Source organism: Theropithecus gelada, chromosome 2 (genome assembly GCF_003255815.1).
Source record: "Theropithecus gelada isolate Dixy chromosome 2, Tgel_1.0, whole genome shotgun sequence".
Classification (NCBI taxonomy): domain Eukaryota; kingdom Metazoa; phylum Chordata; class Mammalia; order Primates; family Cercopithecidae; genus Theropithecus; species Theropithecus gelada.
The window spans coordinates 193047959-193063799 of NC_037669.1; the positions used below are offsets into that span (position 1 = coordinate 193047959).

The 15841-nt window shown below is 45.9% G+C and overlaps 1 protein-coding gene across 1 annotated transcript in view; it reads left to right on the top strand.

Annotated features, from left to right (window-relative positions):
- The first annotated feature begins 4981 nt into the window (after positions 1-4981).
- RNF168 (ring finger protein 168) overlaps positions 4982-15841 on the top strand; it is a 35458-nt gene continuing 24598 nt past the window's right edge. The window contains exon 1 of the mRNA XM_025376210.1: positions 4982-5297. Within this exon, the coding sequence (XP_025231995.1) occupies positions 4997-5297 (301 nt within the window). The 5' untranslated portion in view covers positions 4982-4996. The remainder of the gene's footprint in view (positions 5298-15841) is intronic.

Below are 15841 nucleotides of genomic sequence, written 5' to 3' on the forward strand. Positions count from 1 at the left end.
CTCCAGTGTCTGTGTACCTCATTCTTCTCAGTCATGGGACAAGAACTCAGAACTCATCAAATTCAGGAGTCAAAGAGCTGTAACAATAGTGAGACCTCATCTCTATTTTCATAAATTAAAACACAAAACACCTAAAATATACATCATGAGATACTATAAATTGTATCTTAATGTGTATTTGTTCTCTAATGAAGTACCATAGTTATTTATACCAGAAAGGGGATTCTTACATCTTGACCATTTATTTATAATATTTATTGAATACCAAATGCCATGTACTAGGTGCTGTGGATAACAGAAACATTAAAAATGTGGATCCTGCCCTTGAGGTAAAGATTAGGTGCCAGTGCTTTATTTGGGAGGTACAAATTCAGGACAGCCAGAGTGAATAAAGCTGGAAGGAAGTTAGGTAGAGGAGGATGTGAAGTAATACATGGTGATGTGTTACCTTGCTGGCCCCGCCTTGAAAATGAGCCAGAAGAGACACAGCAGCTTTGTCAGCAGGTACACTCACTCAGTCTTGCCTGTCTCCAGACACACTGGAGAAACCATCCTTGCATCCTCGGAAGGAAGGAGAAAAGGGAATTTAAGTATTGTGCTTACTCAGCCCATTGGTTTCAGCTGGCAAAAGTTACTCCATGGGGAGTGACCCCCCCATACTCCCAGCATGCATTACCCAGGCCCTAGCAGCCACTGAGAAGTCAGCTCCTGCATTGTTCAGAAGTGGCAGGAGAAGCCAGAGATTCCAGAAATGCAACTGGGGAGCCACAAGCAGAGCAAATGATTATGGGTACAGAAAACAAACAAGGCAAAGGAAATCTGAGGAAGTACATGAAATATATCCATTACACAAGACAGAAGCACCTGAAGATAGAAATCAATATCTAGGAGTTCAATAGTAAAACTGCAATAAAAATCAGTATCACTGGGCAATATATGATTGGGTGAATTTAGAAAAGGGGCATCACTGGTGGTGGGAAGTGCATTAAATTGTACATAAAAGTGCACTCTGGAAGAAGTGAATTTTTTTTTTTTTTGAGATGGAGTCGTGCTCTGTCAACCCAGGCTGGAGTGCAGTGGTGTGATCTGGGCTCACTGCAACCTCTGCCTCCCGGGTTCAAGCAATTCTCCTGCTTCAGCCTCCCGAGTAGCTGGGATTACAGGCAACTGCCACCACGCCCAGCTCATTTTTGTATTTTTAGTAGAGATGGAGCTTCACCATATTGGCCAGGCTGGTCTGAAACTCCTGACCTCGTGTTCTGCCTGCCTTTGCCTCCCAAAGTGCTGGGATTATAGGTGTGAGCCACCAAATTGATGTTTGAAGTAGGCACAGCCACAAAGTAACCCATTTAGGATGAACCGAGAAAGCAATGTCATGAAAGCAAAACATATGGATGACAGAGAATAAATCACAGTTGCATGTTTAAAAGAATAATGGGAGATTCCATGGGAAAAGCACGTTGTGGACATATTAGGAAGCCTGAAGGCTGGGTGCAGTGGCTCACTCCTGTAATCCCAGCACTTTGGAAGGCCAAAGTGGGTGGATCACCTGAGGTCAGGAGTTTGAGACCAGCATGGCCAACATGGTGAAACCCCATCTCTACTAAGAATACAAAAATTTGCCAGGCATGGTATTACAACGCACGTGGTATTACAAGGTACGCGCCTGTAATTGCAGCTACTTGGGAGGCTGAGGCATGAGAATCACTTGAACCCAGGAGGTGGAGGTTGCAGTGAGCTGAGATTACACCACCACAATCCAACCTGGGCGACAAAATGAGGAGCTGTCTCAAAAAAACAAACAAAGGAACAGAAAACGAGCCTGAAATTCCAAGCTAAGGGACTGATACTGTAGACAACTGGATGACAGTCCCAGGTTTCTTTTTTTTTTCTTTTTTTTGAGACAGGGTCTTGCTCTGTCACCCAGGCTGGAGTGCAGTGGTATGATCACCGCTTACTGCAGCCTTGACCCCCTGGGCTCAAGTGATCCTCCCACCTCCACCACCAGAGTAGCTGAGAATACAAGCGTGAGCCAGCACATCCAGTGATTTTTTTTATTTTTTTGTAGAGACAGGTCTTACTATGTTGCCCAGGCTGGACCTGAACTCCTGGGCTCCAGTGATCTTCCCACCTTGGTCTTCCAAAGTGCTGAGATTACAGGTGTGAGCTATCACAGACAGTAACAGGCTTCTGAACCCACATTGAAATAAAAGCTCCCAAAGATTTCTACCAAGGACCCATGTCTCCTTGTTTTTCTCAACCTGAAAACCATTCCTCTACCCAGCCTGAATGCTCTCAGCAGTCTCAGAACAACTTAAAGTCTGCTTTCATGCACAGTGATTTTCTTTTCTCTTCCTTCACACCGATTGAATATTCCCTCAAAAAATACAGGTCTGGAGCTGGATATGGCGTTGCAAGCTCTAGACCCAGCTACTCCAGAGGCTGGGGCAAAAGAATCCCTGGAACTCTGGAGTTGTAGTCCAGCCTGGACAAAATAGTGAGTCCCCAATTCTTTTATTTATTTATTTATTTGTATTTTTTGAGGTGGAATTTTGCTCTGTCCCCCAGGCTGGAGTGCAGTGGCACAATCTCGGCTCACTGCAGCCTCTGCCTCCCAGGTTTAGCGATTCTCCTGTTTCAGTCTCCTGAGTAACTGGAATTGCAGGTGCTTGCCACAATGCCCAGCTAATTTTTGTAGTTTTGGTAAGGACGGGGGTTTCACTATGTTGGCCAGGCTGGTCTTGAACTCCTGGTCTCAAGTGATCCGCCTGCCTCAGCCTCCCAAAGTGCTGGGAGTACAGGCATGAGCCACCGTGTCTGGCTTTTTTTTTTTTTTTTTTTCAAAAGGAGTCTCACCTTTTTTTTTTTTTTTTTTTTGAGACTTGTCTCATTCTGTCCCCCAGGCTGGAGTGCATTGGGGTGATCTTGGCTCGGGGTGATCTTGGCTCATTGCAACCTCCGCCTCCTGGGTTCAAACGATGTAAAAGCCTAATTCTAAAACAAAACAGAAAAAACCTCGGGGCCCAGCACACCAACTCTAAAACAAATCATAAAAGCCTCAGGCCGGCCCAGCATGGTTACTTACTTCAACATGCATAAAATGTGAAATTATATTCTTGTTAATCTCCTTTGTAGAATTTTGATTGTTGAAACTTAAAAAACTATGTATTATCTAAATGATGGCCATGAACAACATCTAAGCTCTGGGACTGAGACAGCCTTGAGGTTTGTTGCCCAAGCCAAAGGGCCTCAGGCCCTTTCAGAAGGGAAGGCAATTCTAAAGCAACCTACTCCGGCTGCAGACTTTAAGTGTCTGGGCCATACAGAAGGAAGCGTAAGTGGGTGTTAAATTGTCCCAGGTTTCTGGATTCTCTGACCACAATATTTCTTGGAGATGCTTTTTAAAGAATTTTGGAAAGCGACCTAAGCGGCTTCGTTACAAATCAATAGAAACAAAAACGTACTCACAAGGGTACTGAGGTAAGTATTACTGTTCGGCTTTTTAAAATTTTTTAAAAAGTTTTTTGAGAGGAAGTCTCACTCTGTCGCCCAGGCTGGAGTGAGTGGCGCGATCTCGGCTCACTGCAAGCTCCGCCTCCCGGGTTCACGCCATTCTCCTGCCTCAGCCTCCCGAGTAGCTGGGACTACAGGCGCCCGCCACCTCGCCCGGCTATTTTATTTTGTGTGTGTGTGTGTATATATATGTGTGTGTGTGTGTGTATATATATATATATATTTTTTTTTTAAGTAGAGCCAGGATGGTCTCGATCTCCTCACCTTGTGATCCGCCTGCCTCAGCCTCCCAAAGTGTTGGGATTACAGGCGTGACCCACCGCGCCCAGCCTTTTTTTTTTAAGCCAGAGTCTCGCTGTCGCCCAGGCTAGAGTGCAGTGGCGCGATCTCGGCTCAGTGCAACCTCCGCCTCCTGGGTTTAAGCGATTCTTCTGCCTCAGCCTCCCAGGTAACCTGGACTACAGGCGCGCACCACCAGGCCCGGCTGATTTTGTATTTTTAGTAGAGACGGGGTTTGGCCATGTTGGCCAGGCTGGTCTCAAACTCCCGACCTCAGGTGATCCGCCCGCCTCGGCCTCCCAAAGTGCTGGGATTACAGGCGTGAGCCACCGCGCCCGGCCGTGTTTGGCTGTTGAATTTGTTTTGCAGTTTCCCTTTTTCTACCCAGAAACCAAGAAACCCGGGGTGTCTGAGGCCTGGCAGAAATCTCCGGGGAAAGTCAGGCTCCACCCAGGCTGCACCAGCAGGAGCGGCGGCGCCGGGGTGGGCCTCTCCGGCTGGGAGCGCGGGCGGGGCGCAGACGCCGGAAGTCCCGCCCCGGGAGCGTCCGCCCTTGGGCGGGTTTCTGGGTGAGAAGCGCGGTTTTGGCGGGCGGTTGTGACGTTGCTGGCGCTTGCCCGGTGGCTGCTGCGCCGCCGCAACGAATAGGGCTTCTGGCTGCAAGAGGGACCCGGGCGCGGAGCTCTGGGAAACTGCGCCGGGCGCCGGGAAGCTGAACCCGGGAGTCGCGCGCCGCCCCCGCAGCAGCGCCAAAGCGGAAGTTCTGCAGCAGCCGGAGCTCGGGGTTCCTCCCGGAGCCGCGTCCCGGGGCCGGGCTGCCCCGAGCTGAGCGGAGCATCCTCTCCGGATGAGGGGAGGAGGGGACTTGGCACGCTCCCCTCGCTGCACCGGGAGCCGCAGCCGCAGGGTTCACGCCGCGGAGCAGCCCGGCTCCTCCGACGAAAGCCTGCAGTCGTTTGCTTGCTGGACGTTTGCCTTAAAAATGGACAAAGACGCCGCCCTCCGGGGCGTTCCTGTTTGCCTGACCCTGAGAGCGCCTTTTTGCTTCGAGACGGGTTGGATGCCCCTGTTCTCCGAATTCTGATACGCTTCTGGGCACAATATTGAAACACAAAACTGTGCTTTTGCTCTCTGTGGTTGGCCGAAAATAGGATTGTTTTTCGCGCAGGTGTCGTCGTTTAGTCGACTTTATTAACGTGTAAAAATGGCTCTACCCAAAGGCGCCGTCCCCTCGCGGTCCGAGTGCCAGTGCGGGATCTGCATGGACATCCTCGTGGAGCCCGTGACCCTGCCGTGCAGCCACACGCTGTGCAGACCGTGCTTCCAGGCGACCGTGGAGAAGGCGAGTCTGTGCTGCCCCTTCTGTCGCCGCCGCGTGTCTTCGTGGGCTCGGTACCACACCCGAAGGAATTCTCTCGTCAACGTGGACCTGTGGAAGGTCATTCAGAAACACTATCCCCGGGAGTGCAAGCTCAGAGCGTCGGGGCAGGAGTCCGAGGAAGTGGGTGAGTAAACCCCGGCCTGATTATTGGCCGAAAGCCGCAAATCTTTGAAAAGGTGAATCATCGCTTCTCCATTTAAAAAGTACAAACAAACCAAAAAGCCCCACTGGTGTTTGTCTAAATAGTTCTCAGAGGTTTGGGGGTTTATGGGTCCCCAAATGTCGATGGATTGTAAAGTCAAGGACAAGATTTTGTCCCTTGTCACGATGCCCGCGCTGTGTTCGATGGGTGTTTGTTGTTTTATTTTTTTTATTTATTTTTTTTTTTTGAGACGGAGTCTCGCTCTGTTGCCCAGGCTAGAGTGCAGTGGCCGGATCTCAGCTCACTGCAAGCTCCGCCTCCCGGGTTCACGCCATTCTCCGGCCTCAGCCTCCCGAGTAGCTGGGACCACAGGCGCCGCCACCTCGCCCGGCTAGTTTTTTGTATTTTTTAGTAGAGACGGGGTTTCACCGTGTTAGCCAGGATGGTCTCGATCTCCTGACCTCGTGATCCACCCGTCTCGGCCTCCCAAAGTGCTGGGATTACAGGCTTGAGCCACCGCGCCCGGCCTGTTGTTTTAAAAATTAAAGAATTGCCCGTCTAGAGCCTTCTTTTGTTTTTTTTTTTTTTTTTTGAGACAGGGTCTCGCTCTCGCCCAGGCTGCAGGGCAGTGGCGCGATCTCGGCTCACTGCAGCCTCCGCCTCCCGGGCTCAAGCGACTCTCCTGCCCCAGCCTGCCCAGTAGCTGGGACTACAGGCGCGCACCATCGCGCCCGGAATTTTTGTATTTTCGCAGAGACGGGTTTTCACCATGTTGGTCAGGCTGGTCTCGAACTCCTGACCTCCGGTGATCCGCCCGCCTCAGCCTCCCAGAGCGCTGGGATTACAGGAGTGAGCCACCGCGCCCGGCCTCTGATTTACTTATCTGTACATCTCCATTCACGTAATTCTTTATTCTCCTAGTCATGCAACGAGCCGATCGTGACCAGCCTGGCCAACACGGAGAAACCCCGTCTCTACTAAAAATACAAAAATTAGCCGGGCGTGGTGGCGGCGCCTGTAGTCCCAGCTTCTCGGGAGGCTGAGGCAGGAGAATGGCGTGAACCCGGGAGGCAGAGGTTGCAGGGAGCCGAGATCGCGCCACTCACTCCAGCCTGGGCGTCAGAGCGAGACTTCGTTTCCAAAAAAAAAATCATGCAACAAGTCGAAAATCGCTTTTTTATCACTAACCCCTACACCCGGTGGACTCAGGAGCCCCAGAGTGAACCCTTGACTCTTTCCTCCGTTAGTGTGAGCAATAAGCCGTGCAGTGGTTCCTGTCTGTGCGCTCTCGTCTACGGGTCTTTTTTTTTTTTTTTTTTTTAATTTTTTTGGTCACAGTTACATGTGTACCTGCCTTTTAAACGTTTATGTATTTTATTGTGGTAAAAAACCAAAATGCCATTTTAACCATTTTTAAACAATAGTTTAAGAAAAACAGCTTTATTGAAATACTCACATACCGAACAGTTCACCTAAACGTGTGCGGTTTGGCCGGGTGCAGTGGCTCACAGCTGTAATCCTAGCGCTTTGGGAGGCGGAGGTGGGAGGATCGCTTGAACCGAGGAGTTGAGACCAGTCTGGGTAACATAAATTCAATAAAATTTTTAAAAGTGCAATTTAATGGTTTTTGATATATTGCATTATTAATTTTTAAAATACTGTCCAAAATATATATAACAAACTGACATTTTAACCATTTTTAAGTACAATTCAATAGAATTAATTACATTCACAATGTAATCATCACCACTGTTTCCAAAACTTTTTCATCACCCCAGATAAACTCTAATCGGGAAGCACTGACTACCCATTTCACCTTTCCCCCTAGCCCCTGGCACCTTCTATTCCACTTTCTGTCTCTGAATCTGGCAATTCTAGATATTTCATATAAGAGACTTATACAATATAGGATCTTGTGTGTCTAGCTTATTTCTCTTAGCGTGTTTCTGAGGTTCATGCACAGTGTGGCATGGATCAGTACTTCATTTTTCGGGCTGAATAATAATTTGTTTTATGGATATACTTGTTACATTTTGTTTATCCATTGGATGGACATTGGTTTTTTTCACCTTTTCGTTATTTGAATACTGGCAATACGGACATCTGTGTACAAATATTTGTTTGAATACCTATTTTCAGTTCTTTTGTCTACATATCTAAGAGCGGAATTGCTGGATCCTATGGTAATTCTATGTTTAGCTTTTTGAGGAACTGCCACATTTGTTTTCTACAGTGGCTGTACCATTTTACGTTTCCATTAGCAGAGTATGAAGTTTCCAATTTCTTCACTCCCTCACCAACACTTGTTATTTTCCGTGCCATCCTAGTACATGTGAACTGGTATCTTAACTCTGTGTTTTAAAAAATGGTGGTAAAATATAACCAGACTACCATTTTAACCACTTAAAAATGCTTTTATTTTTGACTGGAAAGAAAGGAGGAAAATTTTAACCATTTGTAATGGTATGGTTCAGTGGCATCACCTCCATTCACACTGCTGTGCATCCGTCACCACCGTCCCATCTCCAGAACTTTTTTTTTTTTTTTTTTTTTTGAGACGGAGTCTTGCTGTGTCGCCCAGGCTGGAGTGCAGTGGCCGGATCTCAGCTCACTGCAAGCTCCGCCTCCCGGGTTTACGCCATTCTCCTGCCTCAGCCTCCCGAGTAGCTGGGACTACAGGCGCCCGCCACCTCACCCGGCTAGTTTTTTGTATTTTTTAGTAGAGACGGGGTTTCACCGTGTTAGCCAGGATGGTCTCGATCTCCTGACCTCGTGATCCGCCCGTCTCGGCCTCCCAAAGTGCTGGGATTACAGGCTTGAGCCACCGCGCCCGGCCTCCAGAACTTTTTAATCCTCCCAAACTGAATTTCCATACCCATTAAGCTCACTGTTCCTCCCTCCCCCTATCCCTGGCAACCACCGTTCTCCTTTCCATTTCTGTGAACCCACCTGCTCTAGGTACCTCCTATAAGTGGAATTTTCATAGGTATTTGTCCTTTTGTGTCTGGCCTGTTTTACCTAGCATAATGTTTTCTAGGTTCATCCATATCGCATGTGACAGGATTCCCTTCCTTTTGAGGCTGAATAGTATTCCAGTGTATGTATATGCTACGTAAAAAGAAACCTATTCGTCTGTGAGTGAACGCTTTGGTTGCTTCCACTCTTGGCTATTAGAAATAATGCTGGTGTGAACTTGGGTGTACAAATGTCTGTTCAGGGGCCTGTTTTCTATTCTTTTGGGTGTATACCTCGAAGTGGAATTTCTAGATCATATTGTAATTCTATGTGTAATTGGTTTTGGAAACCACCATACTGTTTTCCACAGTGACTGTGCCGTTTTACATTCCCACCAACAGTGCATGGGTGTCCAGTTTCTCTGCACCCTTGCCAACACTTGCTATTTTCTGGGTTTTGATAGTAGCCATCCTAATGGGTATGAGATACTATCCCATTGTAGTTTTTATTTGCATGTCCCCAATGACTAAGGATGGCGAGCATCTTTGCATGCATTTATTGGCCATTTGTATATCATCTTTGGCGAAATATGAAATATCTATTCAAATCCTTTGCTCATTCATTCTTTTTGTTTCTGTTTTTCTCCCAAAACCTAGAAAAAGCCACAACTTTGCCTGTCATTTAATCAGGTTGTTTTTTTGAGTTGTGGGCGTTCTCCTGCCTCAGCCTTCCGAGTAGCTGGAATTACAGGCATGTGCCACCATGGCCAGCTAATTTTTGTATTGTTAGTAGAGACGGGGTTTTACTGTGTTGGTCAGGATGGTCTCAATCTCTTGACCTCGTGAGCCGCCTGCCTCGGCCTCCAAAAGTGCTGGGATTACAAGTGTGAGCCACCGCGTCCGGCCTGTTTTAGTTTTTATCCACCATAGATGAGTGTTTTCTGTTCTGGAACTTCGTATAAATGGAATTCTTTTTATTTCCTAGGGCTCCTGTAACAAAGAACCACAAACTTAGCAGAAGTTTATTCTCTTTCAGTTCTGAAGACTAGAACTCCAAACCCAAGATGCCAGCAGGGAGCAGGGACGTGTACATTGAAGGCTCTGGGAGAGAATCTGTTCCGTGCCTTTCTCCTTAGCTTCCAGTGTGGCTGCAATCCATGGTGTTCCTGGTTTGCAGCTGAGTCACTCCAGTCTCTGCCTCCACTAGCACCTGGAGCTTCCCAGTGTGTCTGTCTTTACATGGCCATCTCCTCTGTGTGTCTCTGTTTTCTTACTGGGATACTAGTTATATTGGATTAAAGGCCCTCTACTCTTTGTATGAACTCCTATTATATCTGCAACAACCTGTTTCCAATAAGAGCACATTCTTAGTTACTGGGAGTTAGGACTTCAGCATATCTTTTTGGGGGTTATTCATCATAAGGTTCAATTTTTTTTTTTTTTCTTAGACATACTCTCACTTCAATCACCCAGTCTGGAATGCAGTGATAGGATCTCGGCTCACTGCAACTTCCGTCTCCTGGGTTCAGGTGATTCTCCTGCCTCAGCCTCCTGAGTAGCTGGGATTACAGGCACGCACCACCATGCCCAGCTAATTTTTGTATTTTTAGTAGAGATGAGATTTCATCATGTTGCCCAGGCTGGGTTCAAACTCCTGACCTCAGGTGATCCGCCCTCTTCGGCCTCCCAAAGTGCTGGGATTACAGGTGTGAGCCACCGCACCCGGCCTAGGTAGTCGTTTTTTAAGTATTATTCCGCTGTTGACGATGCTGTGTATTATTGGCCATTCTCCACTGATAGTGCCTCAGTTGCTTGCAGTTTTGGATATTATGAATAAAGTTGCTGAGAAGATTCTTGTACAAGTTTTTTTGTGAGTATGTGTGGCCTGATGTTTTCAGGGTTTTTTTCGGTAAATACTGAGGAGCTGGAATTACGCAGCGTAGAGCAGGTACACATTTGGTTTTCTAACAAACTACCAGCCAGGCACAGTGGCTCACGCCTGTAATCCCAGCACTTTGGGAGGCCAAGGCAGGTGGATCACGAGGTCAGGAGTTCAAGACCAGCCTGGCCAAGATGCTGAAACCCCATCTCTACTCAAAATACAAAAATTAGTTGGGCATGGTGGTAGGCACCTGTAATACCAGCTACTCAGGAGGCTGAGGCAGAGAATTGCTTGAACCCAGGAGGTGGAGGTTGCAGTGAGCCGAGATCGCGCCACTGCACTCCAGCCTTGGTGACAGAACGAGACTCCATCTCAAAAAAAAAAAAAAAAGAAGAAACTACCAGATCGTTTTTGAAAGTGGTTGTGTCATTTTGTAATCCCACCAAGAGCATACAAGTTCTGGTTTCTGTACATCTTACCAACTTTTTATGTTATCTGTCTTTTAAAATTTAACCATTCCAGTTGTTTTTTATTATTGATAGTAGTATCCTGTTTTAATTTCAATCTCCAGGTGACTAATGATAGTGTTCTTTTTCATGTGCTTCTTGGCAGTTTTGCTCTCTTCCATTGTAAAGTGTCTGTTTAATTCTTTTGCCCCTAAATTGTTTATATTATTCAGTCGCAGACATTCTTTATATATTTTGAATACTGGTGCTTTGCCAGGTATTCTTAATTGTTTTGATGAGCTGAAATTCTTTTTTTTTTTTTTTTTTTTGAGATGGAGTCTTGCTCTGTCACCCAGGCTGGAGTGCAGTGGCCGGATCTCAGCTCACTGCAAGCTCCGCCTCCCGGGTTTACGCCATTCTCCTGCCTCATCCTCCCGAGTAGCCGGGACTACAGGCGCCCACCGCCTCGCCCGGCTAGTTTTTTGTATTTTTTAGTAGAGATGGGGTTTCACCATGTTAGCCAGGATGGTCTCGATCTCCTGACCTCGTGATCCACCCGTCTCGGCCTCCCAAAGTGCTGGGATTACAGGCTTGAGCCACCGCGCCCGGCCATATGATGAGCTGAAATTCTTAATTTTCATGAAGTCTCCTAAACTTTTCCATTTATAGTTTACTGCATTTTATGGCCTAAGAAACCTTTTGCTACCCTCAGGCTAAGATATTGCTATGGTTTTTTTCTAAAAGATTTATAGTTTTACCTTTTTTATTTTTTATTTTTTTGAGACAGAATTTTGTTGTGTCGCCCAGGCTGGAGCACAGTGGTGCTATCTTGGCTCACTGCAACCTCCACCTCCCGGGTTTAAGCGATTCTCTTCCCTCAGCCTCCCGAGTAGCTGGGACTACAGGCATGCATCACCATGCCAGGCTAATTTTTGTATTTTTAGTAGAGATGGGGTTTTGCCATGTTGACCAGGGTGGTCTTGAAGTCCTGACCTCATGATCCGCCCGCCTCAGCCTCCCAAAGTGCTGGGATTACAGGTGTGAGCCACTACGCCCGGCCAGTTTTAGCTTTTATGTTTAGGTCTTTGATCCATTTCATATTAACTTTGAATAGTGTAAGAGGAGGTTGAGGTTAACTTTTTCCCATATGGGTATCAGTTATTCTTGTACCTTTTGTTGAAAAGACTTTTTTAAAAAAATAATGTGGGTCTATTCTGTTTCATTGATCTGTGTGATTGTAATATTAGTGTCACACTGTCTTGATTACTGTGAATTTAGAGTAAATCTTTTTTTTTTCTTTTTGAGACAGAACCTTGCTCTGTCACCTAGGCTGGAGTGCAGTGGCGTGATCTCAGCTCACTGCATCCTCTGCCTCCCAGGTTCAAGTAGTTCTCCTTCCTCAGCCTCCTGAGTAGCTGCGAATATAGGCATGTACCACCATGCCCGGCTGATTTTTGTATTTTTGATAGAGACAGGAGTTTCACCACATTGGCCAGGCTGGTCTCGAACTCTTGACCTCAGATGATCTGCCCGCCTCGACCTCCCATTACAGGCGTGAGCCATTGTGCCCTTCCTTTATATATTTATTCTTTGTAGAGATGGGGTTTTGCTATGTTGCCCAGGCTGCTCTTGAACAGCTCGCCTTAAGCAGTCCTCCCGTCTCAGCCTCCTAAAGTGCTGGAATTACAGGCCTGAGCCACCTATTTAAATTTTTAAATCAACTTACCAGTTTCTACTAACAGCCTGTTAGGAGTTTGCTTAGGGTTGCATTGAACTTAATAGAACAATTTGGGGAGAATTGACATCCAAACAATAGAGTCCTTGTATCCATGAAAATAGTGTATTTCTCCGTTTGTGTAGGTCACCTTCAATTTTTTTCAGTAATGAAGTTACAATAAGGTCATTAGAATGGGCCCTAATCCATTATGACTGGTTTCCTTATAAAAAGGAGAAATTTGGACACAGAGACAGACACGCACAGAGGGAAGATGATATAAAGACACAGAGCACCACGCGAGGCTGGAGGACTGGAGTGATGTGTTTACAAGCCAAGGAACGTCTAAGGTTATCAGCTCACCGTCAGAAGCGAGGAAGAGGCAAGGAAGGATCCCCTACAAGTTTCAAAAGTATCTTGGCCCTGCTGACACCTTTATTTTGGACTTCTAGCCAGAACTGTGAGACAATAAATTTCTGTATTTTCAAGTCACTCAATTTGTGGTACTTTTCTATGGCAGCCCTAAGAAACTAATGTTTATCCCTGATTATATTACGACTTTTGTGACTGTTTTAAGTAAAATTTTTTAAATGTTCAGTATTGTTCATTGATAATTTATAAAATTAACTTTGTTAACACATAACACGTAAAGTGAATCTACTCATTTACTTTATGTATTCTTAATTTATAGAAGGAAGGTTGTAAGAAAGCACATATATGAAATAGCTTTGAAAAATGAAGTATTTGAAAGTGAATTAGTGTGATGGAGACAGGTGTGTTTTACATTTGGATTTCTCAAAAAAGAATCCTATAGTAGGGAAGAATCAGCCTTAGAATGTCTAAATTTCCTTTCTGTTTGCGACTATCATTGTAAAAACTGCAGGCAAGAATCACAAATGGATGCCAAAACCCCTCCTTGAAAGTTTGATGGAGAACTGAAGACTCATATAGACTGAAAATATCACCTTACAGATTGCTTATTAATTACAAAGGGTAAAGGAGACAGTTGAGAAGCCTGTTATCACGGTAATGGAGTGATCACGGTTAACATTATCCATGGTACAGACAAACATTGCAGCCTCTTGATAGGATGAGCGCAAGGCATAGCCTGAATCTCATTGTGAGAAAACAAAAATCCAAGTTGAAATTCTACAAAACGTAGTTGTTAGTACCTCAAAAATGTCTATCATGGAGGCAAAGCCTTAGGAATCATTCTAGTTTAAAGGGAGGTTAAAAGACAATGACAGCTAAATGCAGTGCATGACCCTGGATTAGAACATGGATTAAGACAAAGGTTGCTATTAAAGACATTATGGGGATAGTAGGTGAAATTTTTATCATTGATATGATAGGTAATATATCATTGTTAATTTTGTTGAACTTGATCATTGTATATCAAGATCAGGAGATAAGGACAGCATCTCTTATAAGGACAGCATCTCTTTTTTTTTTTTTTTTTTTTTTTTTTTTTTTTTTGAGACGGAGTCTCGCTCTGTTGCCCAGGCTGGAGTGCAGTGGCGCGATCTCGGCTCACTGCAAGCTCCGCCTCCCGGGCTTACGCCATTCTCCTGCCTCAGCCTCCCAAGTAGCTGGGACCACAGGCGCCCGCCACCTCGCCCGGCTATTTTTTTGTATTTTTTAGTAGAGACGGGGTTTCACCGTGTTCGCCAGGATGGTCTCGATCTCCTGACCTCGTGATCCGCCCGTCTCGGCCTCCCAAAGTGCTGGGATTACAGGCTTGAGCCACCGCGCCCGGCCAGGACAGCATCTCTTATGAGGTGTACACTTAAGGATTTGGTGAAGTGATCATGCAACTTTCAGATGGTTCAGAAAATACATACACACGAAAGACAATGTGGCAATTTAAAAACTTCATGAATCTAAATGCAGGTTAAATGGGGGTTTATAATACTATTTTTGCAATTTCTGTAGATTTGAAAATTTTCAAAATAAATATTGAGGCAGAAAGTGCAAATTTATGTTATTTTATTTTCGAGACAGGGTCTCACTCAGTTGCCTAGGCTGGAATGCTGAGGAGCGAACTCGGCTCACTGTACCCTCCACCTCCTGGGCTCAAGCAATCCTCCCACCTCAGCCTCCTGAGTAGCAGGGACCACAGGCACACACCACTATGCCAGGCTAATTGTTTTTATTTTTTTGTAGAGATAGGGTCTCACTATGTTACCCAGGCTGGTCTTGAACTCTTGAGCTCAGGAGTTCATCCTCCTGCAGGAGTTTCACCACGTTGGCCAGGCTGGTCTCAAACTCTTGACCTCAGATGATCCACCTGCCTTGACCTCCCAAAGTGCTGGGATTACAGGCATGAGCCATCGTACCCGTCCTTCATATATTTATTCTGTGTAGAGACGGGGCGTAGAGGCGGGCGGATCATCTGAGGTCAAGAGTTCAAGACCAGCCTGGCCAATGTGGTGAAACTCCTGCAGAAGTTCACACTCCTGCGTCATCCTCGCAGAATGCTGGGATCACAGGTGTGAGTCAGCACTTTGCCCCGATTGCCATTTATAGCCACACTACTTGGTGATGATCCAGCCACACTGATGTACATACTGCTTCACAAATCATATGCTTATTTTCCAGAGCAGTTTTGGGCTTTTTATTTTTTAACTATCTCTTTATGTTTTGCACCCTGTGCCCAGCCCAGGAATGCAGATTTAATTGGGAGAAGGGAACTGCCATTTACGTGGTGCTGCAAGCAGTCTAGTTCAGTGATGGGAGGACAGGTTTATGAACAGCTCAACTGTTCAAGTTAAGGTTTATTATTTATTTATTTTTATTTTTCATCCAGTATTATACATTCGGGTCTTTAACTAACTTGGATTTTTCCTTCAAAATAAAATAAAAAGCATGGGGACATATTTCCTTAAATGGGTCCCGGCTGCCTCGGAAGAACACTTGCTGTGAAGAAGCAAAATATCGAGTGTAGTAGGAACGTTTAACTGAAGTGGGTTTCAACAGAAATTTTAGAGTTAACCAGAACTGAAGAGTGTCGAGAGTTGTCTCCAACAGATGGCAGAAATTGTCTAGTCACTTTGTATAAAACTGAGATATTCAAATTCCTCATAAAATAAGAATTGTTTAAGAAATAGCAAGCAGGCCAGTTGCAGGGGCTCACACCTGTAATCTCAGTACTTTGGGAGTTCAAAGCAGGCAAATTGCTTGAGCCTGGGAGTTTGAGACCAGCCTGGCCAATATGGCAAAACCCTCTCTACAAAAAGTACAAGAATTAGCCGGGTGTGGTGGCAGCGCCTGCAGTCTCAGCTACATGGGAGGCTCAGGCAGTAGCATTGTTCGAGTCTGGGAGGTGGATGCTGCAAAGAGCTGAGATTGCGCCACTGCACTCCAGCCTGGGTGACAGAGTGAGACTCTTGTCTCAAAAAAAAAAAAAAAAAAAAGGGCCAGGCACAGTGGCTCACGCCTGTAATCGCAGCACTTTGGGAGGCCGTAGACGGGCAGATCACGAGGTCAGGAGATCGAGGTCATCCTGGCTAACACGGTGAAACCCCGTCTCT